At 44.0% G+C, this 26,930-nt stretch overlaps 2 protein-coding genes across 2 annotated transcripts in view; both read right to left on the bottom strand.

Moving 5' to 3' along the window:
- pip5k1bb (phosphatidylinositol-4-phosphate 5-kinase, type I, beta b) overlaps window positions 1-14,012 on the bottom strand; it is a 32,070-nt gene extending 18,058 nt beyond the window's left edge. Inside the window, exons 1-4 of the mRNA XM_076015152.1 lie at window positions 13,786-14,012; window positions 1,638-1,738; window positions 1,093-1,161; window positions 268-398 (exon numbers count right to left, since the gene is read on the bottom strand). Of these exons, the coding sequence (XP_075871267.1) occupies window positions 268-398; window positions 1,093-1,161 (200 nt within the window). The 5' untranslated portion in view covers window positions 1,638-1,738; window positions 13,786-14,012. The remainder of the gene's footprint in view (window positions 1-267; window positions 399-1,092; window positions 1,162-1,637; window positions 1,739-13,785) is intronic.
- Window positions 14,013-18,720: 4,708 nt separating this feature from the next.
- Window positions 18,721-25,387, bottom strand: unc45b (unc-45 myosin chaperone B). Its single transcript, XM_076015130.1, has 20 exons — window positions 25,230-25,387; window positions 24,649-24,810; window positions 24,532-24,568; window positions 24,256-24,431; window positions 23,988-24,077; window positions 23,715-23,882; window positions 23,372-23,537; window positions 23,068-23,238; window positions 22,783-22,954; window positions 22,158-22,458; window positions 21,938-22,032; window positions 21,568-21,709; window positions 21,348-21,488; window positions 21,094-21,221; window positions 20,706-20,772; window positions 20,450-20,563; window positions 20,119-20,234; window positions 19,587-19,704; window positions 19,320-19,475; window positions 18,721-19,109 (listed from the first exon to the last, which is right to left on the bottom strand). Exons 1-20 carry the CDS (start codon window positions 25,230-25,232, stop codon window positions 18,837-18,839), a joined length of 2,796 nt encoding a protein of 931 aa, XP_075871245.1. The 5' UTR covers window positions 25,233-25,387; the 3' UTR covers window positions 18,721-18,836.
- Window positions 25,388-26,930: the final 1,543 nt, after the last annotated feature.

Below are 26,930 nucleotides of genomic sequence, written 5' to 3'. Positions count from 1 at the left end.
AACTTTAATTTAATTTGAAGACAAGAAAAAAAAAGTAGCTAGACTCAGACAGATCGGGGTTGAGTGGGCAAACAGTCTTCGCATTCAGTCGGCTCAACAGGAAACGGTTGCAAGGGGGGGGGGGGAACAGCCTGTTTCCACCTCCACCGTCATCTGTTCTCGTGAGGCGGCTGCCTGATTCACTGGCACAAACGCAGACTTATGCAGGAGCCTCGCTCTACTTCAAGTCGGCGGCGTGTACGCGGGCTGGCAGTGCGTGGCACCGACCTTGGCAGAAAGACGCTCTCCACCACGTAGAAGTCCTGCATGAGCACGTCTCTGTCTGGCTTGGAGGTGAGGTTCCCCACTGTGTAGCCGATGCCGAGCTGAATGGCCCCCTTCAAGGCCGATGACGTGGTCTGGATCGGGAAAGTAGAGGAGAAGGCAGAAGGTGGGTCGGGCTGTTACTGTCACTGCCGTCCCCGCTGCATTCACCAACGGGGGTCACGAGCAAACAATGGGAGAAGTTATACAGTGGCGAGGACAGTGTGAGGGACTGGCCGGCTTCATATTTGTGGAAAGAAAGAGCATTTGTTTTTTTGTTTGTTTGTTTTTTACAGTTCAAACTCCTGAATTAATTGGAAAGAGCAGAGACGTTATAAAAGCCGGCTGCTTTGATTGCACAATTTTCCAAACACTACTAAGTCCAGGACCAGAACACAAACACAGCAAAGCCGCCGTGATGTCAGAGGCCGAGACAAAAAGGGCTTTGACCAGCGTTGGGTCTTAACTCCAACAGCCACTGTGGAAACACTGTAATGGTGTTAATGCTGCCATAAGCAGTGACGTCCGAAGCGGGCAAAAAAAAAAGAAAGAAAAGAAAGCCAGTGTGGGGAGCACTTGACTGATCTCTGGCAGGCGGCCCTGGCAGGAGTCGGGACATGAAGTGCTATAGAAGAACGCTTGTAGGGACTCTTGGAGACTCTCAGGCCTCTTATAACTGGCAGCCTTTTCAGAATAAATGGCAGGAAAGCAGAATCATTTGCATCTTTTGAGACTAATTTCACCGGAACACGGTCAGGCCGTGTGTCAGGGGATTGGCTTGGCCTTTACCTTTTTGTATGTTTTCTCTCGGCTCGTGTTCCAAGACCCTCCCATCCCATTTTCCATTGTGGTTGACATCTGAAAGAAACACACGCGGCATAAACACGGCTGTCGGGTCACAGCTTGCAGCAAATGTTGCACCTTAAGCAGCCCGTATTATCCTCATGTTCAGATTTTTATTTTTTGTCAGACTCCAGTGCAGCATCCGAAATGTGATCAATTATTTAAAAAAAAAAAAAAAAAAAAAAAAACTCATACAGCACCAGAAATCAGCATATTTAGCCCTCTGTTTACAGCCTCCTCCTCAGTTTTATCTTCCTAAATGCTTAAAAAGGGGACTAAAATAAGGAACTTCAAGTGTCAGCACGTTATATGTGCCCTTTATGACATCACAAAGGGTTGATTTTGATTTTGTGTACACAGTCTCTGAGAACTGAAGCCAGGCTGGCCGGCTGGCTGGAGACACACATTAAAGCTAGAAAACACTGTTTAGTGAGACTTCAAAGAAGAGCATTGATAATTCCTGAAGCCAGGACATCATGAGATTATCATACCTTCCTCAGTGAAAAGCTGTACCAGACCAGGGACTTAGGGTGACATCTCTTGATTGTCAGCTCGTGCACGCATCGGGAGGGTTGCCGCCGTCAGGAACCCTCTCCTCTGTAAGGGAACAACACTGATTATCACATGGCAGCAAAACGAAGAACCGCAGCCAAAGGGTAAAAAGTTGCTCCTGGGCAGCAGTGACAGGCTGGAAAGAACGCGTTTGCCAGCGACGATTCCTTAATTAACTGCAAGTTTAAAACCCGTTCTGTTTCTTTCGCTGAGGCTGAGGTCGAGACATGTGGCGTTAGACTCTCGCCGTTAAGCTGCCTGGCAAGAAAACGCCCTGGGCTTTGACGCGGCTGGTGAGTGTAATAATGCAAGTGTGCGACGGGCGGCCATCCCGGGCCCCTGTTGTCACAAGTCGTGCTTTGCGGGAACAAAATCGTGACTTGCAGTTATCTGCACAGATGTCAAACGCACACTAGTCTTAAACACTTCAGCCCTCCTCTCAGCTCTGCCTCCTTTATTTTCATAATGACTTCCATATTCCTGGCCATATGTGTGTGTGTGTGTGTGTGTGTGTGTGTGTGTGTGTGTGTGTGTGTGTGTGTGTGTGTGTGTGCACCCGCATGCGTGTGTGTGTGTGTGTGTGTGTTGGATAAACACAACCTCATAAAGGAGCAGAGCAGCGGAGTGTGTATGACTGAGGCGCAGCGCAGTCCCCCTCGGCTGAAAGCAATCTGCCAGCACAGCCTGGCTTACCGCTCAAATAAGTCCATGCTGAAGCACGAAAAACACGAGTCCGTCTCATTTCCTCACATGGTTTTTCCCCCCCCCGCACTCCTTCCATTCCTTCCTTTCACCGACTGCGCCTGAGTGTGTGTCCTTGGAGTCAGCGGGTAGAAACACCAATGATTTATGCTCTGCTTTGTTACGTTATGTTCGTGTAAAAAAAAAAAAAGGTGGGGGGGGAGGGGGGCTCATTGAAGATATTTGAGAGAAAAAAGAAATACAGGGACGTAAACAGGCAGAGTGTCCCTGCAAGCAGCCAGCGGAGCCTTAAAGCACGTCTTAGAATGCTGCTGCCTTTCATCTGGCTTTGAGGCGTGTTTGTCGTTCAAGAACTGCATTAATACCTTACAGAAGTGTTCATGTTCCGCTATTTTCAGAGGGCTTGGAAAGAATTGATTCATACTTTTCAGTTTGTCATTATTATTTTTTTTTAATGAATGCAGTGACAAAAAGAGCACCGTTAAGATAGACAAACAACATGACGTTGATGTTTTTTCTTGTTTATCAGGTGGCTGAAGTCGGCGTGACATTACTGTGACATTTTCCATTCACTTATCGTACGTCACCTCCGTTTCTCCTCTGTTCTCCTCATTCTCTGCCTGCTGTGTGTGAGCACACGTGTGCGCGTGTTGTGTCAAGACAGCAGAGCTGCCCCTCAGGCCCACCCCTCTCAACACAGCAGAACTACGCTTTCGATTAGACAATAGATTCTTAAATTACGTAAATGAGATCAATGTTAGACCTGAACCGGTTTTGTTTGTTTAATAAAAACACAGTGTCGACCCTTTCTGTAGACACGTGGCCTGAAATGATTTTGGTTGCATTTCTATATAATTTGAAAATTACATTAGTGGGACTCTCAGGCATGGCAGGGGCTTGTTTTGAATAAAAGAGGATACACAGATGGCAGAATGCTTCTGTATTATTTTGTTGGATAATTATTCAACTCTTTTTCTCTCATTATTCTCAAAACGTCTTTGAGAAATATGTTCACTTCTGTAAAGTACATTTTAGATTGCTGCGTTTTTAAAAAGGCTCAAGTTTGGTTTAAGTTATTTTAAAAGAGTAACACAGAAAAAAAGAACACCGCAGAGAAACATACAAAAAAAAACTCATACTTAGGAGGGCCGAGCGAACATTTCCGAGCCTTTTCTGATAAGCTTAGTTCAGTCTGCAGTGACCACTCCACCTGAATATAAATGCACCTGCGGGTCCCAGAGCTTTGACCGTTGCACAGTGTCTACCTGCGTCAAGCCTCGCAGTCCCAGTGCTCTGCAAGTCGTCACGTTCATTAACAGCATTTTAAAAACTGGTGCGTATCCGCATCACAGCACTCAACGCTTCATTTTTTTTTGAGGCGTTTGCGCTTGCGGCAGCGCTGTGACACAGTGCCACAGGGGTGAAATATCTAGTCAAGAAATGCATGATGACGACGGCGCCGTGTTTAAAAATAGGCAAATGCACATGGGTTGGGATATTAAAAGAACGTAGGAGACGCTCACATCTCCAGGCGATAAGGGACCTTATCTGTTGACCAGCTCCACTGTTGCTACAAACAAGGCAGCAACAGCTGTGTGGACGTGCTCTATCTGGAGACACACGCCTTTGCTAAGCAGTCAGTACGTTTTTTCCATTGATATCCTTAATCGTAGGTGTTTACATATTATTATTCTATACATGTGTATTTCATTCCACTCCTCAATATAAAGAAGCACAAGGACTTGTGTTCAATTCGAAACGATACAAAAGTAGCCGCGTTCGACTAGAAGCGAGCCAAAGTTCAAGTGACGACTCCAAATCTTCCTTCATCATTATTAGTCATTAGAACCCATTAAAATATTTCTCTTCACCGCATGGTAATGACATGTTGAGCCACCTGAGGCATTACACTGTGTCACTGGCCGCCTGCTCTAAGCCCGAGGAATGTTAATGAGGCCGGCGGCCCGGCTGCCACTCTGTTGGCATCGGGACCCCTCTCCATGCTCCTCTCTCTTTCACCTGATCACACGGCCTGGCCAGCGGCCCGACAAACTGTTTCCAGAACAATCCGCGCGAGGCCCGCAGCTGCGACGAACAACGGCAGGTCTGTTGTTTCGCTGCCCTACAAAAGGGAGGCGGCGGACAGGCGGCCGGACGCGGGGACGGAAATGGAAGGATGGGTCGTCCCCAGCGAGCCGCGTCTTACCCACTGTCAAACACTCCCTTCGCAAATACCGCAGGGATAAAGCGAGCGTGACGAGGAAATGCAGGGAGCGCACGCATTCTGCAACGCGCCTGTAACACGAAACCTGCAAGTCACAATTACGTCGGTGCGCCTCCGATACAAAGGCTGCGTCTCGGGCTGGTTGGGGGGCGGGGCTGCGCTGGCTGTCATTTGTGTGCCTTGGTTGGTGAAAGTCGACATGGAAAGAAACACCACATGCAAGTTGCTGACCAGAGAGAAGGTGTCTGGCAGACACATGGGCAGGGAAAAAAAACATAACCGCAACCCTGGCAAAAAGTGTTTTTTTTTCCCATTTTGCTTGTGAAGCACTTTGCTTTCCCCGTCAATCTATAAAACGTTACCTCCTCAGCCATTCCTGCCAGTAGTCTCCTGGTCCCTGGACTAATCTTGCCCCAACAGGTGCCCTGGTCAGAAACACTACCACCTACAAAACAAACACAGACGTGTACGTAGAAAGGCTGTCTGTGCCGTGTGTCCTCCGCCGGCTCTGGAAGTTGACGTGAGCAGAGGCAGTCTCTGGTGAGAGCAGAACTACTCCATCTGGCACCTTAAAAATACAGGCCAACCACATCTGAACTGTCAAAAAAGTCTAAGTGGCTTTGGTGACATCTTCGCACTGGTCGGGTCGAGCACGGCAGGCGGTGAGGCTTGGTAGTCTTTGCAAAATCTTGTCAAAGAATAATGATGAAGGAATGGTAGAGATAGCAGAAATTGTATCTTTTTTTCTATGTCTGAATTAGGGATGTTAAACAATTTAAATTTAAAACATTTTTTACACTGGTAGTTAATATCATTATAACAGTGTAGTGGCAGGAAAGAGCAATTCACCTGTAGATACCGTGATGGTCATAATATACCTAGAACAAGTTACTTTTAAAAAACTTTAAGAAAGAAAAAAAAGAAAAGAAAAGGTTGAAATGTGACCCATTAGAAGTCAACTTAAAGTCAGAGGATCAATGTTTAGGGTGTTTTTACTGTTCTCTCATGTAAAATAATAACAATGTCTTCGTTACACATTTTCAATTGTGAAAGTTAAGTTCTCAGGAAAAACTGCCACTTATCAATTAATCGTTAATCGATCAATAAGGTCAATCAACTCACGATTAATGAATGAATCGATAATTTGCATCCCTAGTCTGAATACAAAGACTACTCAAGTGCATCAAGTGTTGAATAGACAGGCCAGGATGCCACTTCATTGGTGGTCTCTGGTGAATCAGCTGGTCAACGTGATCTGACATTTTTACACTAAATGCACAAATGATACCTCACTGTGCCTTATTATTAGAACGGTTGCGTAAGGGAACCGAGGGGAGCTTGAAGCATCGAGTGTCACCGTAACACGGCTGTGAGATTTCCTGGGAGGCACCAGGACACAGATACAACACGGTACAGGTTCCTTTTCGCTCTGCTTTGCCTCAGTCCCCTGACACTATTGGATTACTGCAGCAGAGTGGAGACATAATGGAGAATCAATAGCAGGCCAGCAAGGCAGAGCTGTGAATACTCAGCTGCTGGGTTTCCATGACCTTCTAAATCGCCAATTTCTACCTCAGCTTGGGAGGACACAATCAAAAAGATGCATGCAGAGGCAGCTTAGCCAGAAGAGCATCAGCAACTCAACTGCTCTGATCTTGGACATGCTGCCTGCCGGAACCCCCAACCAAGCACAATTCACCTCTAATGCAGCTGCATTGATGCTTGTCGGAAATCTTACTTCATTCGGAAAAAATGTCTTGCATTATCATCGTGATCATGTGACTTTGGGAAAATTGACGAGCGAAAAAAAAAAAAAAAATTTTACATAACTGATCATCGCAGACAAATGATGTGCGTTCCTCTCCAGCCTCGAAAACACCGTCACTGTTTGAGTAACACATTTCCTTTTCGTAGCAGGCAAATACCAAGACAGGCAGAGGAGGAGGAGCTCAGAGGGCACCGACCCGACAAAGAGGACAGGAGCAGGGCTAATATGTCTTTGAGAAACATTGGCATATTTGCTCATCTGTCTCCTAGGTAAACATTAAAATGTCAACACACCCAATTTAGTTCGACAGGGATGATTCCACCAATGTCAAACAAACCCTCTAAACAAAGAAAAACACAAAACACACACAAAGCCAACAGCCTGTGAAGCCCATGACGTTCTAACATGACTTGAGGTGAAAGCAGGTAGTCCCAAATCCAGCGCAAGCACCTTGCGTTTTCTCTGCCCCAATGGGTGTCCAGATGAGAAAGCTGCTAAACTGCACAAAACTATTTTTCTGAGTGTTTGGATTTTATCACGCATCTCACTGAATACTCCAGAGGTGCGTTTGTTTTTGTCAGCCCCGAATGGGGACAAGCCGGAGATCTCCGCGATGCAGCACTGCAGAGCCAGATTAAGAAGTGTTGCTTTGCACACTGGACGTCGAACAAAACAAATCATTTATGCCCGTATGGAACCTTGTGGATGTTCAGCGGCTTACACTAACACCAGGAGGACAACATTCGCTGTGTTGATAGTGTGTGCCTTCTGGGCAAAGCTTTTCTCCAATGGACGGTTTACAGAAACATATTTTCCTACCACTAGCCTGTGAAAACTCTGCCGTTGACGTTTTTGAAAGTATGACGCTTTGCCGCATTTTCCCATCACGGGTGGACACGATAGACGAAAGCATCGTGAGGAATGAGAAGAATGGGTGCGCTCCGACAAACAGACGAGTCAGAGACAGATCGACCAATCTGAGCCAGCCATCGCCGACCAACCTGCTGTCTGTTGACAGCATCTGACCTTTTGTCAACGTCGAACAAAAGAGGGACAACGGGCGAGAGGAAAACAGCAACCGTGACCTTTCAATGTTGGTAAAGGACACGGTGAAAACGACGAAGACAGCGACAAGACGACAAGATATTTCGCCGGGTACTTGTCCGATTTCGCCAAAAACGGGCGTCAAGTTTCACTCCACGCCAAAGAATTTCGACAGCAGGAAGTTCCAAGTTCCAAGTCGGCTGTTTGAGCGAGAGAGACTGAATACTTTGTTGTTTTTTTTCCCTGAGAAACTTGGGGACAGTGTACGCTCATTTGGAATTCAGAGGGCGTTTCACTCTGGCTCCACTGTGCACGAGGAGCAGCGAGGGGCAGGTCGCCCTCTGTGTCTCTCACAGTCACATGATTCCACTGAGGGAAGAGGGGAGGGAGGCGTGGAGAGCGAGGGTGAGGGGAGGTACTAAGGAATCAGCGGAGGAAGAAAAAAAAACAAAAAACAGACCCGGCAAACATTAGCGTGATGGATCCATACGTTACACCGTGACGGGCACTAAAAGACGATGATGAGACTTCTTACGTAACGTAAACGGCCACATCGACACAAGTTCGCCGTCTGATTTCACGGCCTGTGAAAAAACACGACGGTCGCATCAGGGAAGTAAACAAGAGACGGGCCCGCTTGCTTTCGCCGGGAACTGCTCGGGAGGACAAAGGTCGACTCGCGCTGCCGTCCGCGCAGGTTTATTAGCTATGCATATTGCTGAGCGCACAGCTGAAGGTCGAGCATTTCCATCAGCAGATGGTCACAGCAGCGAGGCCGAGATTTTATCGTCATCGCAGAGGAACGATGACAACTGGCTCTACATCGGCGCCCCTGTGTCCCAGTGTGTGCAGCCACGGACGGCTCGCTATGAATTTAAGGATGGCCATGTTAGAACATGGCAGCAGCTGAAAGCTTCATCAAGCAGATGACTTTTTATTCTGCTCTATTGTTTTATTCCCTACGCCGCTTCGCGCGACTCTCGCAGGCCGCTATCCAGCTTGCCGCTTCGTCGTGCAATCGTCACCGAGTCAAATTCATATCTTTTCCGTTTTTTACCCTATCTGTGTCACACACTGTAGCTTGCTGTTAATTTATAAGATTGTAGAAATGTCACACCACTAGCCAGCCTCGGATGGGGAATCTTTCCAGCTCGTGACGCACTAACTCGTGTCTCCTGACGTCACGCTTGACCCACCCCTCGCTGCCCCGCTGTCTGACCTTTAGATTTTGCTATATCTCCATCCCACGCATTCACTCTGCTCACCAGGACTGACAACCAAGGCAGTGGGCAGGAGGGCTGAGCAGAGCCACAACAACAACAACAACAACAACAACAACAACAACAAACGAATAATCTGAATTCCTGCGTGCTTGCCAACCTATCGTTGCCTGCAAGCCTGCACCCGACCAATCGTTGCACAGGCAGGCACAATAGTGAGCCAAGCGGGCCCCTTTCAGACGGGCTTCTCTGCAGGACTGCAGTGAAGCAGTGGGGGGGAGGGGAGGGGAACTTCAACGTGAAGGTCATTAAGATCAGGACGATAAGGCTGGGAAATGCTTGATCCACAATCAGCTGCTGCAAAGCAAATAAACTCAATTTCCAACGGTCGCCGACTTTGTCCGCCATTGAGAGTCGGGATCTAATCTTGGTACGGGGACAAATTTAGGACATTAGCGCAGTAGAGATGCATGTTTTCTTGTCAAATATACATCTAGTAACACAATCCACATGCGGGGTGAAGAGTGCAAGATGTTCGGAAACTAAGCCGCTTTCCACACATATGTTTGTGAAACGGAGGTTTATTTTAATTCCACTTGCAGGATTAGAATCAATCATATTTAAGTTTCTTAGATGTCATGGATTCTTATTGGTCTCTCTGGCATCTTAAATTCAGCAGAGCGTTGACAGTCCAAGAGGATTGTGCCCACGTTTGGTTTTACAGGGTTAGCGTTCCACCAAATTTGTCAAAAATGTAATATAGTGACACAGCTATTGTGCCTGACTGAATGGCAGAACACATTGCTGATGTGCTCAATTAAGAAAGTAGGAAAATAAGCACTCTCTGAAACTCACTCTCTAAAAAAGTCCATCCAAAAACAAAATGTATTTTCCTCACTGGTAGGCACAGGACCTACAAACACTTTGTTGTTTTGTTGTGCTAAATTACACATATTTTGCTGAGACATTTAACCTTAGCGTCAGTTAAGATAAAAGGCAAAGTTAATATTTACCCTACTTTTTATAACTATGCCCACGAGCTTTCAAAGAGACTTCCGTGACTGAACAATTGGTTTTCGTGTCTAACCCAGGCAATAAAATGTGATCGGAAACTGCAGTGTGCGTGGGTTCCTAACCCTACACAACGCAACACAGACTGAAGAGACACAGTGGTTACAGGGACAAGCTTAGAACTACACATTTTCTACTTCTGTTGAGAAAAAAATCCCTGTACAAAGCAATGATATTTCTGAAAAATCTCCCTAATCCTCCACATCCAAACATATACGCAGACTATCAGGTGTATCAGGTGTCAGGCGTGCACAAAACCTCTAAGAATGATCAACATTCTGACCAATCAAAAGCCAGAATAAAGTAGTTATTTCTGAAAATCACTGAAATACAAAGTTAAAGAAACTCAGGCTGGAGACTGAACTTCACGAGGGAAATCAAACTTTTCATTTATTTCTTAATTCTCTCCTTAATCTGCCTCGCTCCTTTTCTTATTGTTATTGCTAAGAAACAATATGCTAACTGCTTTGAATCCCTTTAAAATGCCTGTTGTCTAGTAGAAGCATCAACCACGACGTGCCCATAACAAGACAGAAAGTCCACTACACTATGCTGGCAGCTATCGGCGGGCCTGCTATGTGGTATGTGCTGACTATGGGAGCTGCCTGGCCAGTGAATGAGGACAATAAAACTCATAAAAAGGGCGACTGTGAGCATGGCCCACGCTTTGCAACCCGACCAAACAGAGGTGTTGGGGTCAAACTGATCAATGGAGCGTGTGTGTCGAACTGCCCACTGACCTGCCGAAGGTTGCTTCTCAGCCCCAAAGACCAAGCCCCATTAGACTGTTAATTTCATGTTCTCAATAGAGCTTTGGTGCACAGACTCCACATTTGAAACAATGAACAGTAGATTAGGTTCGTCCCTTATTATCCCAATGTACTGCTGAACATGTTACATGCTAGTAAAGGAACAGGAACGGCGTGTTACAGTTATTGCTCCAATAGAAACGTTTTTTCTGAGGATTAGAATAAGCCTTTGTAACTTGATTAGTGTAATTCAGTGAGTTCACATAATTGTACAAAGGTAACTAAAAAAAAAAATCACGCAACAGTCAAATGTGGCTAAAAAAAAACCTAAATGCAACATTGCATGTTTTGTTATGTTAAAGTGGAAAGCTAAAAATAACCTCTGTGGGAAATCTTACCAAAGAGCTCAGACTCACTTTTTATATACCGACGGTCCGAAGGAGAGAACAAAGTATCTTAGTATCTTAGGGGTTTTGGATTCGAGGCATTGAAAGCTCCTCGTAGCTGTCAAACAATCTGAAGAGAAAGCAGCCACTAATGACTTACTTTCTAGTGGGAGGTGGCGCACAAGTACTTTGACCTTTGACCCATAAGACAACAAGTGCTGGAGGGCTAGCGAGATGGGATTCTCTTCGCGCCAAGTGGGTGTAGGAGGAAGAGATGCCATGCTAAATGCACAGCCACACACACACACACACACACACACACACACACTAGAAGGTGCAGCATTTCATTATCACAACACTGCGAGGCATTTTTATCGGGACATCTTAAACGTCCGAAACAGTGGGGCCCTGTCCTGTCCCAGTGTGTGGACACAAGGCGCGGTCAGTCAGCCCATTACCAGGAACTATACGGAGAGACTGAGAGCCGAGAACCACTGCACAGGACTTATGTAACTGTCTTAATAAGCCTCATATGCTTGTTATTTTGGTCCTATCACTACTGGAATCCCATGGTACACCGAGTGCTCTTCGACCCCAAATCACAAGACGCCACTTAAAACACCATTGGCTCTCGACTGCTGCGCCAACGCTTCACAGGGGGCCAATGCAGCAGAGGGAAGGAAGAGGATATAATGACGTTGGCCTGAAATGAAAAAAAAAAGATCTTTACGGTAATGTATTAACACTAGTCATTGCGTCGATTTTAATCGCTCATTTAACAGAGACTGTGACCGACCACAGTAAAGTCCCGAGAAGTGCAGGGAATAAACATGATTTGTGTGGACAGGAGTTTGGCACTACGGTGATGTGGCACTTCTGCCTCTGCTCAGACGGGAAAACATTACATAATACACAAATTGCCGCTCACTCTAACCAGCAATAGATGAGCGCAAAGCAGGGCAGAGGAGCTCAGGTGTTCGTCCCGAGGAGAAGAGCCCGCGGGCGATTTGCATGAGCTGATTTTCCTTTCAAACATCCTCTGCGGCAAACTGATCACCACTTCCACAGCTGGACGATTCCCAACCTCTCCCAGTCAAATGAGGGTCAGAAGGGAAGTTTGAAATCTCGTCGCCCCGTCGTTCACGATCTTTGATGTACTCCAGTCTCAATTCATTACACGAACATCCACATTTTGTGCTCATTTTCTCGTGGACTTTACATTGTGTTGTTGCAAGTAGCTAAAATAGATTTGTGGGAGGGTTTGACTTGAAAGCGAACTCAGAAGGCAGCGTGGCTTTTGTTCACTGGACACGGCCATATGGTCGAGACCTGTGGAAACGTGTTCCATATTAGAATCATTTTTATTATTTAGAGACCAGTATAATGTCATCATGTACGCCAGTGAAGTAGCCTTGCGTCATTAATGATGAAAAAAAAATGCTATTTTAGGACTCAGACAAAAGATGCATTTAGCTTCCTGAAAAAACAAATTCTTCGTTGGACCTTCCACATATTGAGACGGGACAAAAACAAGGTGACTGTGGGGCAGTCTAAGAGGGTGGAATGAGCACCTGGTGTTCTAGCACATGCGTTCCAAAATCGCAGAAGAGAAGAAGTAAGGTGGCGTTTTCTCATGTGTCACAAGTTCACTGGCAGGCTAAAAACAGATTCGACAAGTAAAACACCTTGCGGAGCGAAAAATTGTGAATGTAGTGAATGTTGGGAAGACTTGAATCTTAACTTCTCATTTGTAAACAAGTGAAACCACACTGTGGTCATTCCAGCAAAGTATTTTGTCAAAGCCGAGAAGTGTGTGCGTGCTGCCGCCTTTGGGCTTTATTAGCGCTGCATATCGTGCAAAGATAACCTGCTATCTGCTGTCCTCTTTGCTCTGGCAAGGCTCCCCACCGGCCCGTCCAGCTGCCTGCTGTTAGGCAGCCAGGTGGTAGAAGGAACAAGAATTAACCGATACACGCTGGGGCTTGAACCAAGAATATTGAAAACCTCTTGAAATGATAGCCTGAGTCATTTTTAACAACTGAACCAAATCATCTCAAGATGATTTGAATTTCGAATGGTTTAAACAACAAAAACAACACCAACAGGAACAAGTTTTGTTTGTTTTTTTTTTGGGGGGGGGGGGGGGGGTTCCATCAAAAATGACTTGGCCAGTTACTCCAGGAAGGTGATGATATCAAAGACTAGTCCAGCATCTGATGATGTCCTGCCACCTGCAGCTGGTATTGTGTTCAGGTGATTTAATCAGGTGTTAACTGCTCACATGAAGCAGCTCCTGCGCATCGTAGCTGACAAAATGTTATACTGGGCCATGTTGCGAATGCTGTTTTTTTTGTTTGTTTGTTTGTTTTTTGTTTCAACCAAGACTACAAGAAGGGTGCTTTTCACAATTTTGAACCAGTGTCTGTGAACATACTTCCTCTGAATATTACACAACCTTCAGTGGAATTGACGCATTTCAAATCCAACAAGACTTCCAAGTATTGCAAGACAAGAGTTACACACACACACATATGCGCACACACGCATACACACAATGACAAACTTCCTCATTACTTTTTATAAACGACAGCTTCGTGTAAATGCTGATGGGTCCAAACAACTGCCACTGTCTGGCTGCCTCACAGTGACAGAATGGTGCGACAGAAATGCCTCATTTTGCAACGTGTAGTTGCATGAGTTGATTAATTTAGCCTAATTATTATTTCTGAAGGGGAATATGAAACCTACCCAATTAAAAATAAAAACAAAATTTTCAATAGCGTTTTTTTTCTCCCCCCAACCTGCCGCAACATCTCAATTCTGTGAAGACATTAACCAAGGCTATATAAATAACCCAAATGTGTTGACATATTATAAGTGAAGTATTTTTGCCCCTTTCACACTCAACTCCCAGAAAGCTCACCAGCCACTTGTCTTCTCCCAGTCGTGTGAAAATGATGTTTTCCTTGAGGTTGATGCAGTCCTCGCGGTCAGGGGAAAGCCCCTCCTGGAGTCGATCGTCCTTCGATCAACTGCACCGGGGAAAATGCGGTCGGCGAAGGGAAAGAAGACGCAGTGTCGGAGCTCCTAACATCCACCTCCCCCAGTCAGGCAACAACTGAGCAGTCACTGCTGCGCCGAGTGCACTGCGTGTGTCCCTGCCCTGCCTCTTTACATACAGACACACTGGTCATTCAGTGCGCCATTGCACACGTTCAAGATCCGATGTCGCCCTCTGGTGGTAATGAGCCACAGTGTCACTCCGCAAGATTTAGGTGAGGTTTTATTCCGTTCTGCCAGAGGTGGCTGAAGTATTCATATTCTGGACTGAAGTAAAAGTACGGGTACTTGTGCAAAGAAAACTCTGTAAACGTACTGATTTATTATTATTATTATTATTATTATTATTATTATTATTATTATTATCCACTGGAAACCATACAATCATCTAGTGCAGTCAAACAGAAAATTCCTATAAAATCCTAATTTTCTATACCTCCACGATACAGTCAGAAGTGCTGTTTTGGTTAGAAAGAATCACATGGTTGATGACGTATAAACCAGTGTACTGCTTCATGAAGTATCGAAACCCTATCACTGCTTTGGTTGTCTCGACTCAGAGCTGAGTTGAGCTTTCGAAGTCAATCGAGAATTGATCGACAGGGGTTTGATTTGACAGTGTTGCATTCAGTACTAAATATTCTATAACATTTAAAATCAATTAAAACAGTTGACGTAAGCGCTGTAACATGCAAATTGGTGGGAGCTAACCACTGCGCCACTGTGTCTGTGCTCAATAAAAGTAAAGTAAAACACTTTCAACAGAATTTGAACGAGCGTGTGTTTTTTTTTTTTAAATAACAAAAGTAGGAAGTTTGCAAACACGGAGACGAGCAGTTGTGAGTGAGAGACATGAGACTTTATTTGCACCACATATGAATATGAATAAAAGCATTTTCTTTTTCAAAAAATGTAGGAAAAGACAGCAATCAGGATCAGAACAGCCACACCACCTATGGATTCAAAAGTTGCACAATAAGATAATAACAGAGGCAGGAAACAAATTCAACATATTCTACTTTTTTATGCTCACCCCACTGAAGCAGTTCAATCTCTAAAGTTAGCCAAAGCAGAAGGAAAGAGGAGGAAAGGGAAAAGCAAGTAGGTATGATAGCAAAGAGCGGCCTTTCTTATCTTTTTGAAAAAAAAAGAGAGAGTTAGTTAAGCTAAATTTTAAAGGATAGTTCACCCAAAAGGGCAATTTCACCGATTGTGATCCACATTGCTATTTGAGAACGTCACAAAGAATGAAGAACTGTAAATGTCATCGTATACCATTGGGGTTTTGATCTATGTTAAATTTTGAGTGAACTACCACTTTGATTTGAAAACGCTGCACCACCGTTTGAAAAGATGGGGGAGAAGAGAACAAGATCAAAAGCAAAGAAAAAGTTCACATTTGTCTGAACTTACATGGAGCTTCCATAGCAGTGGATTTGGATTCTGCATATCTTGGTGGATAGTCTATATGTAGAAAACAAGAATTTTATGGTCACTAATCTTGCAAAGCATGGTGATGTTAGAGGGGTTTTTGCCAGAGAAGCTTACCGTCCTTAAAGTCACAAGGATATGCAGTGCCTACAGATGAGAAACCACAAGTCTGAGTAAAGTTGATTTTCTTATTTAACAGTGAATCTGTAAAACTCAGGATAACAAAGGATATGAAATAAATTTACTTGGAAAATACCTTGACATTTTTCCTTGTTCATATGGCCATCATTTTCAAAGTCAGGGTCATCACAGGAAACAAAAGCCCGCCCATGATATTGGCAGACTTCTCCAGGTGGAGGGGGGCCTGAGCAGGATCGTAGGGGGAGTTTAGGGGTTAAATATCGTTCGCAAAACACTTCCCTCACATTTTGGGCACATCCTGGGTCCTTGCAGTGATACAGTTTCTGGGTGATGTTTCCATCTGAGTCAAAGACAAACAGACAGGGGAGAACTAAATTATCTCTCACAATCGTTTTCTGTCAAGAAATTACAGTTAACACAAACTTGTGACTTGCCTTGACGTGCAGTTATTGGCGGTGGACATAAAAGCTGCTCAAATGCGTAGATCAGTGCAATGAAAGCTTTCTTGCGGGCTTCCATGATCCTGTGAAGAGAAAGGCTGGATTCAGTCAGGCCTGGCTTGAAATGTAGGTGGATTTCCCCAACACTGTCTGTGCAAGGGCATAAGGGGTGAGGGGCAAGGTGTCAGTAAAAAGCAATGGTTTGAGCTGCTCTTTGCTCGACACACATAAGTGTTTATAAACCTTGGTCTCTGAGACTGAGACACATCTATATGAAAACATTTGCCCTCCACAAAACATGCATCTTTTTGGACTGGGGAAGGAAGCCAGAGCATATAGTTGTTGTTGTTGTTGTTGTTGTTGTTATTCTTCCCTGTTTCACTCAGGGAGGGAGGTAACTTAGCCCTCGGTCAGTTACGGGACCAGGTTTTTCCTCAATGAATCAATGAACCTCGAGTTTCTTTCGGTCTCTGCCCTCTTTCAGTCACACACGGCATTTGATTTTTGCATTAATTCGGTCAGCTTGCGCGTTTTTGGGCGTGACATACGTCTGCCGTCTGCTATTAATAGATAATCTATGAAAACATTTACTCTGCATAACTTCATTGCAGCGTGGATGCGGGCCAAAAGACTTTTACCACGTGCGGAGCAAGGCTCCGGCGGGAAAGAGAGCGGAAACAGGAGCCTCTTCTCTACTAAAAAATTAGCGCGTTGTCGCCAATGTGTTTTGGACGCGGGACGTCGCGCAATCGATCGGCATTTTTTAGTCCCATCTCCACGGACCGAACCCAGCGGCGTGTCACCCGGAAAACATGGTGACAACGCCAGGGGACAATGAACAATTATCAAGCGCTGATAGGACGTGATCGAAAACTTTTGCATCAGTACTTGATGTACGCGGCAACATTATGAAAAATGATAATGAAACAAATGAAAAAATGTGGCGATGTCCCGGGTGTCCCAATTCCATCGCAGGACGATTGGTGCAGTGCCGATCGGAGTGGATTATTACCCGGGTCGCTTGCCGGGTTGTTTGACCCGTACAGCCTAGTTCCAGGTTCATCTGATGGCATAATCAAAGTCTGTGTAAACCCACTTGGAAATACATTTTTAGTCCGCATCTAAAAAATATTAAGCACCTCTGCGATCAGTCACTTTCATCAGGTCAGATAGCAAGCGGCAGGTTGCGAATGGACCGTGACCTTCCCCCCCCCCCCCCCTGCTCTCACAGTGCTCCGCTTTATGAATGAAAAACCCATGTCTCAGAAACAGAAAAGTGCCAATGACTTTTAGGTAAATAAGAAGAAAGTGAGGCAATACCTCGATATTTTTTGTGGCGAGAAAATAGCTGATAGTATGAAGCCATACCTGTATATATGTCCTCCACTCTCACTACGTGCGAAATAACAAGCACTGCTTCTCTCTCTCTCTCTCTGATCTTCTCTGCCCGTTCATTTTATATGCCCGTTCTCTCTGCTAAACTCCGCCCCCTCGCGTGTTCTCTGATACACCCCGGAAAGGGAGCTGGTCCGGTAGGTCTGAAACCTGACCACACACTTTTAGGAAATTCTTCAGACCTGCAAAAAAAAAGGCATTATGAGTGTATATCACACATATGTTAGAGAATCTGCAATGTGTAAACTGGAAACTCAGGAATGAAACTCAATCTGTTTTCTAGCTAACCGTGGTCGATGGTGAAGAGAGTCCTGGAGTTGTCTTTCTCTTTTAGGTTTTTGCGAGGCACATTTTTGCTCAGGAGGTTGAGCGCCTGCTCTCTGCCATGGCCAGACACCTTCTTTACTGCCAACCATCTCCAGCAGAGAAAGGAGGATAGTTTTCAGGTCTTTGGATGTATCTGCAGAGAAAGCCAGAAGACTGTTAAATGTCCTTTATTGTCTTCTGCAGCAAATAAAAGACGAAAAACACAGCCCTCGAGTCATCTCTGAAACCAACCATCCTGCACATCCGTTACACTGGTAATGAGCCACAGTGTCACTCCGCAAGATCTAGGTGAGGTTTTATTCCGTTCAGCCAGAGGTGGCTAAAGCATTCATATTCTGAACTGAAGTAAAAGTACGGATACTTGTGCAACGAAAACACTGTAAACGTACTGATTTAAGTCATTTAGAGTCGGAACTAAAACTCACACCTCTCTGGTGCGTCTCTCCGCTCTGGCCGTCTATCAACCCACGAATGGCCTTGCTCTACATCTGGCCACTCCTTTTTTTTTAGAAACTCCTGCGATCCTATTGGACGTGCCAAGATGATGCTGCCTACACCGTGACGTCTTGTCCGCGGCGGTGCATTTCCTGTGCTAGGAAATGGAAATTCCTGTTATTTCTTACATCACCGGTCACAAAGACACGTGAAACAAGAGGCTCCGTTAATCTTGTTTTGCCAGCGAAGAGCTGTCGTTAGGCACAAACGTTTTCTTGCATTCTTCGGACTTTATTGTGTGTGTGTGTGTGTGTGTGTGTGTGTGTGTGTGTGTGTGTGTGTGTGTGTGTGTCCTGCCTAAAGGGGCCCCAGAGTGCTATCACACACAGACTGGGACTATGGTGGCAGAGAAATATGCCCTGCATTGGCAGAGGAATTTGTGTGATGTCTTATTCAGAATTATAATTTATAAAATATATCTTTAACTAATTTTATATCAGAATACCAGCATAAGCTAACAACTAAATTTTAACAAGTCAAATTTTAAAACATTAGATCAAAACAATCCATTTGAAGACAAATACATTTGTAAAGAATAATGTTGTACATATGGAGAAATGACAAACCTGACACATTTTATTTCCAGCTCAAAAAATGCAATACTTTATTGGGAGGATAATTGCGAGAAATAAGTTTAAAAAAAAAGGAGGCCGCCGAAGTTTATATTAAAACAAGACATGACATTTCAAGAGGGGGCATTGAAGGGCTTGATGAGGCCAAGATCCATCGCTTTGACCAGGCATGTGCGGGCCACATCGATGACTTCTTGCCTCTTGGGATTGTCCTCGGCCTTGCCGATCACTGAGAGGATTTCCAGCATCTCACTCTCGATGAGCTTTTTGGCCAGCTCGCTGTCGCCTGAGTTCAGCATGTTGTAGATGATCACAAGGCCTCGCTGCTGCACACTGGGGTTGTCGTGAAGACACAGCCGCTGCATGATCTCGAGCCACTGTGTAGTCTGTGGGCAGAATTCAGCCAGCCAACCTCAATTTAAAAAGATGCATCAATCACAAAGCCAAACTTATCCTAGAACTTCATGCTTCTGGGTGGGAAAAAAAACTGCATCTGACTGTTGGTGCACTGCTATGTTTCCCTCGTCACTCACATTAGCGCACACTACTAACCCACGTGCTAAAGAAAAAGAACAGTTGAACATTGTTGTACTCACCACTAGGGTCAGTTTGGTGCAGAGCTTCTTCTGTGCTGCAGTCAGCATGGCCAGAGCTCCAGCCGCAGCTACCTGGAGATCGTCTTCGTCCTCGCCACATAGCAGCACCAGCAGCTTCATCTTGTCGTTTCCATCCGCCATATAACGCTGCTGAACCTTAAACCCACAGCGGTTTACTTTTTCACAAACTGAGCAAGTTGAACAAGTGTTTGTGGATGTTACATTTCCAAGTGTTATATGGTGGTTTAGTGATTTGTCTACTCTTACCTCTTTACATGTGACGAGGTTGCACATGCATTCAGTTGCAGCCTGTCTGATCTGCTCATGGTCCTCAAACATGTAGTTCTCAATGTCTGGCAGTGCATTCTCTTTCACAATCTTCACCCTTCAAAGTAGAATGTTTGTCACAATGTAACCTCAGCGTGACAGACATGCTGTCTTCGATACACTTCTCTCTCTCTCTCTCTCTCTCTCTCACTCTCTCTCTCTCTCACTCTTTCTCAATGTTTCCAAAAAAGTCATGATCCCTCACTCCACCACTGCCTTGAAGGGGGCTTGTGCCTTCTCTTTTTTACTTCGAGAACAAAGAGCAGACTTGGTTCCTCATCTTATTTATTGTTTGCTTGTTTGTCTGTGTGACTGCTATACAAAGCAGGTCAAACATGCCTCAAAGAAAACAATATCATTGACTGTAATCTATGATTCCGGCTCCTCTTTTCTGACAGACAGACTATGAAGTTGATTAACTCCTGGAACCAAACTCCTTTTTAGTCATTCAAGCAAAGTATTCTACACATACCGAAGTTTTTCGCTGAAACCAGCCATGTTGGTGAGACCTCTCAGAGCTTCATAGTTCTGCAGTCCATCCCTATCTGTTTGGAGAAGGCTTACTAAAGGCCGCACCACCTCGTACATCTGTCAAACATAAAAGACAGTAAAATTCAGAATCACCATGACTGTGTTCATCATGAATTACTTTTTTCCAGAGCGCTAGAAAATTAAAAGAAGATAAATGTATCGTGTCACAAACATTTTAAAGGATGTGTTTAGATAATAAATCTCTCCAAGTCTCTTCTTCCACAACAAGCAACCAAGGAAGCAAGCGAAGGAACTTAAGCAGCTAGGCTTACCCTCTCTCCAGGAAAAGCAATTTCTGGGTTGGAAATGGATGCGATCTTGGCAAGGGCATGGCAGGCTTTGACCTTCCCAAATTCTGTCCCTTCCAGAGCAAGTGGTATTAAAGCCTGAATTGGAACACAAATATTGGTATTATATATTATTATATATTTACACAGTCAATTACAACATTAAAAAACACATCATTCAAGTTATTTTGGTTTAATGTGATGACTAAGTAGAGAGAACCTATTACCAAACTCTGCCTACCTTTCCACCACCTTGGGCTACAATTGTGCCACGATGAGTGGGATCCTCCGACAAGACCAAGAAAATCCTAAAGTTGAAAAAGTAAAATAGTTTAAACAAGTCCAAGCAATGCTGGAGTTACTTTAAGATCATTGTTCATTATGATTTAAACCTAAGAAATAAACTGGAGCCGCTCTGTTTATATTAAAAAAAAATGTACAGTATCAAACTGGAAAGCCACAGCTGAAAACTACAAATAGCACAATTTGGAATCAGCTGTGGTCAAGCCATCGGTACATGTAAATCATAATGATCATCGTGTGATAGGTCAGGGGCTTGAGGGAAGGATCTCCAGTCAACTATTGTTTATTTGCAAAGACAGTGAATCCAGTCATCATTGCTCACCCACCTTGCCAACATCTCCTTGGTCTGATCTGTCAGAATGGAGTTGTCAGCTTTGACCATGACAGCAAGTGCAGACGTGACTCCTGCTTTCAGCAGCCTTTTCACCCTTTTCTCTATGAAGTCCTTCTTGTCCTGGAAAGAGGAAATTACATTTTATGCAATGTGATCAAAAATGCAAAAAGGGAAACCGGTTTTCAGGATGTTGTGGTTGATCGTGAGGAAGGTGTATGAGATCTTTTCTCTTCTTCAATCTTCTACCTTGGGATGTTGCTCGGGCACGTGCTGTTTTGAGAACTTGGCAAGCTGAACCAGCTCAGGTAAGATGTCTTTCTTTTCATAGGAGTTGGTGCAGTTTACCAGGGTACAGGCCACTGAATATAAGATGGTCTTGTTTTTGGACTGAAAAAAGAAAGAGACAATGCTTTTTCACGGCGTCTGGGTCAGGGTTGATGATCTGTTGTATTTGTGTTCGCCATACCTTTGCCAGTTCAAACATAGCTTTCAAGGCAGCCTCGTCCTCAACAAAGTCATCTTTCACATCAGCATCATTTGTTAGATAAGCGAGACCCTCAATAGCCCAATTTCTCGTTTTGGTGTCAATTTTAGGATTACATAGCCACCTGCATGGAAAAAGATATATTAAGCCGATAGTGGTTTTAAAAGATTTATGTAGATCGGCAAAAAAATAATAATTAATAGTTGACTGAAAGGTCTGATATCCATAAAACATTTTGCATATTGGTTTGCAGTCAGATGGAAATGGTTTCACTCCTGGATGTGCTTGATTACTCACAGACAAGTTTAATGTGCCAAAATTGTTATGACTGATAAAAGCTGTCAATGCTTACTTTCGGCACTGCTTGGCCAGTTTCTCTGTGGAGCCCTCAGCGAACTGCCTCATACTGTAGTCATCACCGCCAGCTGAACCCAATTTACAGAGACCCTACAAAAACATAAGCAGGAAGACAGACATATTGTAGAATGATCATTCACAGCAGTGACTATGACTTTCCTTCAGTCGATCAGTCAGAGGTGCGCTTCCTTCCACTGTTGTCTGTGCGCACTCACCACAAGCGCGCGTATTTTAATCCTCTCATTCTTGGTCTTCTTATAGATGTCCTTGAGCAGAGAGACGCCGTTTGTGATGATGAAGCTGGCGCGGCTCATCTTTGAGGACGAATGGATCAGAGCCTCCACGGCGACCATCTGGTCTACTTCACGTTCTGAGCCACACAGTGCCACCATCATCTCCATGATACCTTGATGGCCAACCAGGGCGTTGCCAACGTCGAATGGACCCTGAAGCAGGCCGGAGATGGTGTTGATGGCATGGATGGTTTTATCCATGTCTTTGGGGTCAATTTTGGATCTAATGGAAATAAAGGTTAAAGGTTAAAGTCCCACTGAAGGATGTGAAATTTTTCCTCCGCCTTTGACCCATCCCCTGACGAAGCATTGAGTGGCTGTGGTGAGTAGCAGTAGTGACGTGCTGTGGAAACACCGGGTGATCTAACTAACCCCCTCAAGTCCTATCCCAAATACTGAATGCCAAGCAGGGAGGTCATAGGTCCCATTTTCATCGTCTTTAGCATGACCCTGTAGAGTCATGACATTAAGTATGTTGCATGTGCTTGAGTCCAGTTTCCTCGAACAAAACGGATGTTTTTTTAGTTTTGTTTTTTAACAGACTTACTTAATGTATTGATCACAGATATCTCTGAAATTGTCCCTCTCAGGGTCACATGAGAGGTCATCATAAAGCTTGTTTAGGAGCACACTGGCAATCAACTGTGTGTTTTCTGTTAAAGGGAGCTGGTCCGGTAGGTCTGAAACCTGACCACACACTTTTAGGATCTTCTTCAGACCTGCAAATAAAGGCATTATGAGTGTATATCACACATATGTTACATATGTTAGAGAATCTGCAATGTGTAAACTGGAAACTCAGGAATGAAACTCAATCTGTTTTCTAGCTAACCGTGGTCGATGGTGAAGAGAGTCCTGGAGTTGTCTTTCTCTTTTAGGTTTTTGCGAGGCACATTTTTGCTCAGGAGGTTGAGCGCCTGGTCTCTGCCATGGCCAGACACCTTCTTACTGCCAACCATCTCCAGCAGAGAAAGGAGGATAGTTTTCAGGTCTTTGGATGTATCTGCAGAGATAACAGATTCTTTATTGAGTATGACTGGTATACTAGGAGGAGATAAGCTATCAAATAAATCATTTGAATGTAATCTCTCAGATTATAGAATGTAGAAAACTAAAAATCTGCCTGTGTGTCTCACCCAAAACCAAGGCCTCCTCCTTCCCATATTCCCTTTTGTCTCTGCATGTAAGGGAGTCATTGACGCACTGGAAGAAGTTGCAGGTTGCCAAAGCAATCTCTTCATTGTCAACAGCCATGATGCTGCACATCCTATCCACACCCACCATGTGAATAATAGCCATAGCCTGAACAAGGGGAGGGTGGGAAACAAATATGGTGCTTTCGTTATGAGAAACAACATTTTAAAGGGTTATTTCTGATTGAGTGTTAGAGAGAGAGATGACACATTTGGACTGAAACGTTTTGGAAATGGCTGCGCACTTGACATGGTTGCTTGATCTGAATCGCCATGAATTGCTCACCCGAGCCTTGTGGCCTGTGCACATTCCTGACAGAGTGCGAACAGCAGCCAGGATCATCTCTGCTTTGCCCATCTCTATCATGTTAAGCAGCAGAGGAACACCATTATTCTGGAAGATTCTCTCCGCTCCGGCGTCCTCTCTGGATAGCACAATGAGGTTGTTGGCGGCCTAAATGTAAGAGGAGATTAAAAAAAAATAAAATAAAACTAGTGTCAAGAAAAATTTGCGCACTTAAATCCCTGCAAACCCAAAGTATAGAATGGAATTACTTACCTTTTCCTTTTTTTCCTTATCCATTTCATCATCAAGCAGAATGTCGAACATGTTCTGCACCCTTGAATCTGTTGAAAATGTCGTCTTGAGCTGTAGACAGCATAAGGTATTATTTTTATCATATCTCAGATTATGGACTTTGTTAATGTGTGAAACAACTAATTTAACAGCAGGTCCAATAGGACCTTTTTAATGTTAGGGAATTATCAATAACGTATTTGTGTAATCTTATATTGACTGAGTGATCCACAACATGTTTAAAGTTCACCTTGGCCTGGATGTCTGCTCCCAGCCTGCGGAGCGTCTCCAAGAAGGTATTGTTCTTTGGTTCGAGGGTGGCACATCTCTGCACGTCCTTGAAAGCCATGTCCAGTTTGCCTAGTTTCTCCAGAGCTTGACAGCGCCGGAATAAGGCTTTAATATCTGCTGCGTCAACATCAATGGCTGTGTGGAAGAGACAGAGACTTAGGATCATCCATGAAAATATTAGGTGAGTTAGGTGTTTATTGTTGTATTTGTTACAATCATGCATATATTCATCTACCTTTAGATGCATCTGATGCTGCATTGGCGTAGCTTTCCTGTAAGAGGACAGGAACTTGAATGAATTTGAATGGATTTCTTAAACTTTGCTCTCTGGCTACTTGCCCAAACTGCTCACCTTTTTTAAGTAACATGCAGATCTGTTCCTGAAAATGACAGCAAGCACTTTCTTGTCCTTGCACAGCTTGACGGCATTGGAATAGCACTCAATAGCTTTGTCGACATCTCCTGTCTGGAAATATTTGTTTCCCTCCTCCTTTAACTGGATTGGGTCTCCCATCTGTTAGCAGGGGGTTGTTGGTTATTACACTCAATCTGTAGGCCATACAACTTTGAAGTTTTACAACACAGCTGGACAGTCAATGGTTTTACTCATTTCACCTTATGTACAGCTTCAACCGCCCTTCCCCACCCCCATCCCCCCAAAAATATATCAGTTTCAGTTGCACAATTCAATGTAGTTGTTGTCTTTCAACAACAAAATGACACATTTTCAACATTGTCAAATATTTTCATCAGTCAACAAATTTACGAAAAGTAAACATTTTGTGGTAGGGGGAATTGTAATCCATTTCAACAGGAGAACACTATAAGAACAGCGTAGAACACATGCTAAGTTTTGAGAGATACAACCATTTTTCTCAAACTTATTTGGGTAAAAATATTTTCAAAAACCACTGGAAATGTTTTCATTCTCACCATTGCCGCTGGTCAGTGTCCTGCTCCCTGGGTTCTTAAGTAGCAAAAGGACCACGCACATGCTATCTCTAACTTTAAATGGCCTCCTCTCAGGCCTTATTTGGGCATGGTCTCGCACCCCAGTCAGAGCTTTGCAACACATGCCACTTTTCAATGAACAAACAACATTTCCTGCTGCTCACCTGTGTGCCCATTTTCCAAATGTCCTGTTCAAGAACCTGTTTTTAAAAGAAAAAGGTAGGAAAAAAACAACTGAGGAATAAAGCTTTACATCACCTTTAGGGCCTAGTGCTGTGTGAATTTCTAGGTGCAGACAATCTAGACCTCCAGTCAATGTGCTTCTTTCAAATATCTTCTGTAAAGTTCCTGCAAACTGCTCCTCAGTTTATATTTATAGTGGATCTCAATGAAGTGGGACAGAGCCAAAGTGGGCTGTCCCTTATACATAAAGGTTCATTCAAAAACTGCTTGAACCACAAAGAGCAGCTTACCCATCAACAAGTGCAACTTGCGTTTTTCAAAATGTTCCTTAAGTGTCTTTTTGTTATCCAAATCCTTTACATATGAAATCAAAAAGTGTCCTTTCTTGTTGTTTCTTTCCAAGAGACCCCCTTCAGGATGGTCTGTTCCTGATAAGCTCTATTTTAGGACACAGACAGCTGAGAACTTACCAGCAAATGCCTGATGCCCAAGTGTTGGCAGAGGGGGGTTGTCGGGGGGACAGCTGTCAGACTCGAGAGAAACCTGGTAGCTTCTGGAAAGAGAGGTGATCCTAGGTTCACGTCACAGGTTAAGAGAATTCATTTGTCAAGAGCAATTGTCTTACATTTTTGTGCATGACAAGCTTATCTGCTGTAGCTGCATGTTCATAAACAATAAGTGGAAATGACCTGCTATGCTTTTCGTTCACGCACACACACACACACACACACACACACACACACACACACACACACACACACACACACACACACACACACTTGTTTCTCTACCTTACGAAATCTTATGCCGAAACGTTATCCTAATTTTAACATTCACCACGATATGCTCTACCCTAACCTCATATTCAGCTAAATTAAATTCCAGGATGAAGGCTTGAGGAAACATGAGGGCCGCCCAAATTATCACATCATATGCAAACTCATGGTTGTGTAAAAATCCCTTTAGATTATGATTTAATTTCCTCTCAATAAACAACCTATTCCTGACAGTAAACACATTTTGAGGTGTTTGAAACTCTACTAGTTTGCACATGATAAGATTGAGGAACTGTGACTTTACTGAATGAGGAACTGAGATGATAGTGACCTTGTCTGCATGATAGACGCTGTTTTTGTTGTTTTTTCTTTCTCTTGTCTTTGTTTCCTTATCTTGTAAATTAAGTGTAACTGTTATTTATTAACTAAATATTTGCCATACAATTTTAATAAGGGGAGATCCATGAACAGAGCGTGATGAAAGTGACTCTTGACGCAGGATCTGCTTTGCTGTTCATTACTTTGATGCTTCATTGTACATATTTTGTTTTTGTATATATAGCAGTATCATCTTTATCTTCTGCGTTCAGCGTTGATTCCTAATAATTACAAATTAAAAAGAGCTCAATGCTGCCCCCTGACGACGCTTTTAGTAACGTAGCAAATACCTGGCTTCACAAACTGTTAACACATACGTCAAACCAATACAGTAACAGTTTTTTTT

Source organism: Nelusetta ayraudi, unplaced genomic scaffold, assembly GCF_046127955.1.
Source record: "Nelusetta ayraudi isolate G7.1 ecotype Tasmania unplaced genomic scaffold, CSIRO-AGI_Nayr_v1 ptg000181l, whole genome shotgun sequence".
In the NCBI taxonomy this organism is placed as follows: Eukaryota; Metazoa; Chordata; class Actinopteri; order Tetraodontiformes; family Monacanthidae; genus Nelusetta; species Nelusetta ayraudi.
The sequence above is the reverse complement of the archived record's forward strand: the minus strand, read 5'-3'. Positions and strand labels throughout refer to the sequence as shown.

Coding starts and splice junctions, on each gene's coding strand:
- unc45b (XM_076015130.1), bottom strand. Junction 24,078..24,255: donor GAGCAGACATCCAGGCCAAG/GTGAACTTTAAA, acceptor TGCTGTCTACAG/CTCAAGACGACATTTTCAAC. Junction 21,710..21,937: donor CTGGCCAAGCAGTGCCGAAA/GTAAGCATTGAC, acceptor TTTTCCATGCAG/GTGGCTATGTAATCCTAAAA.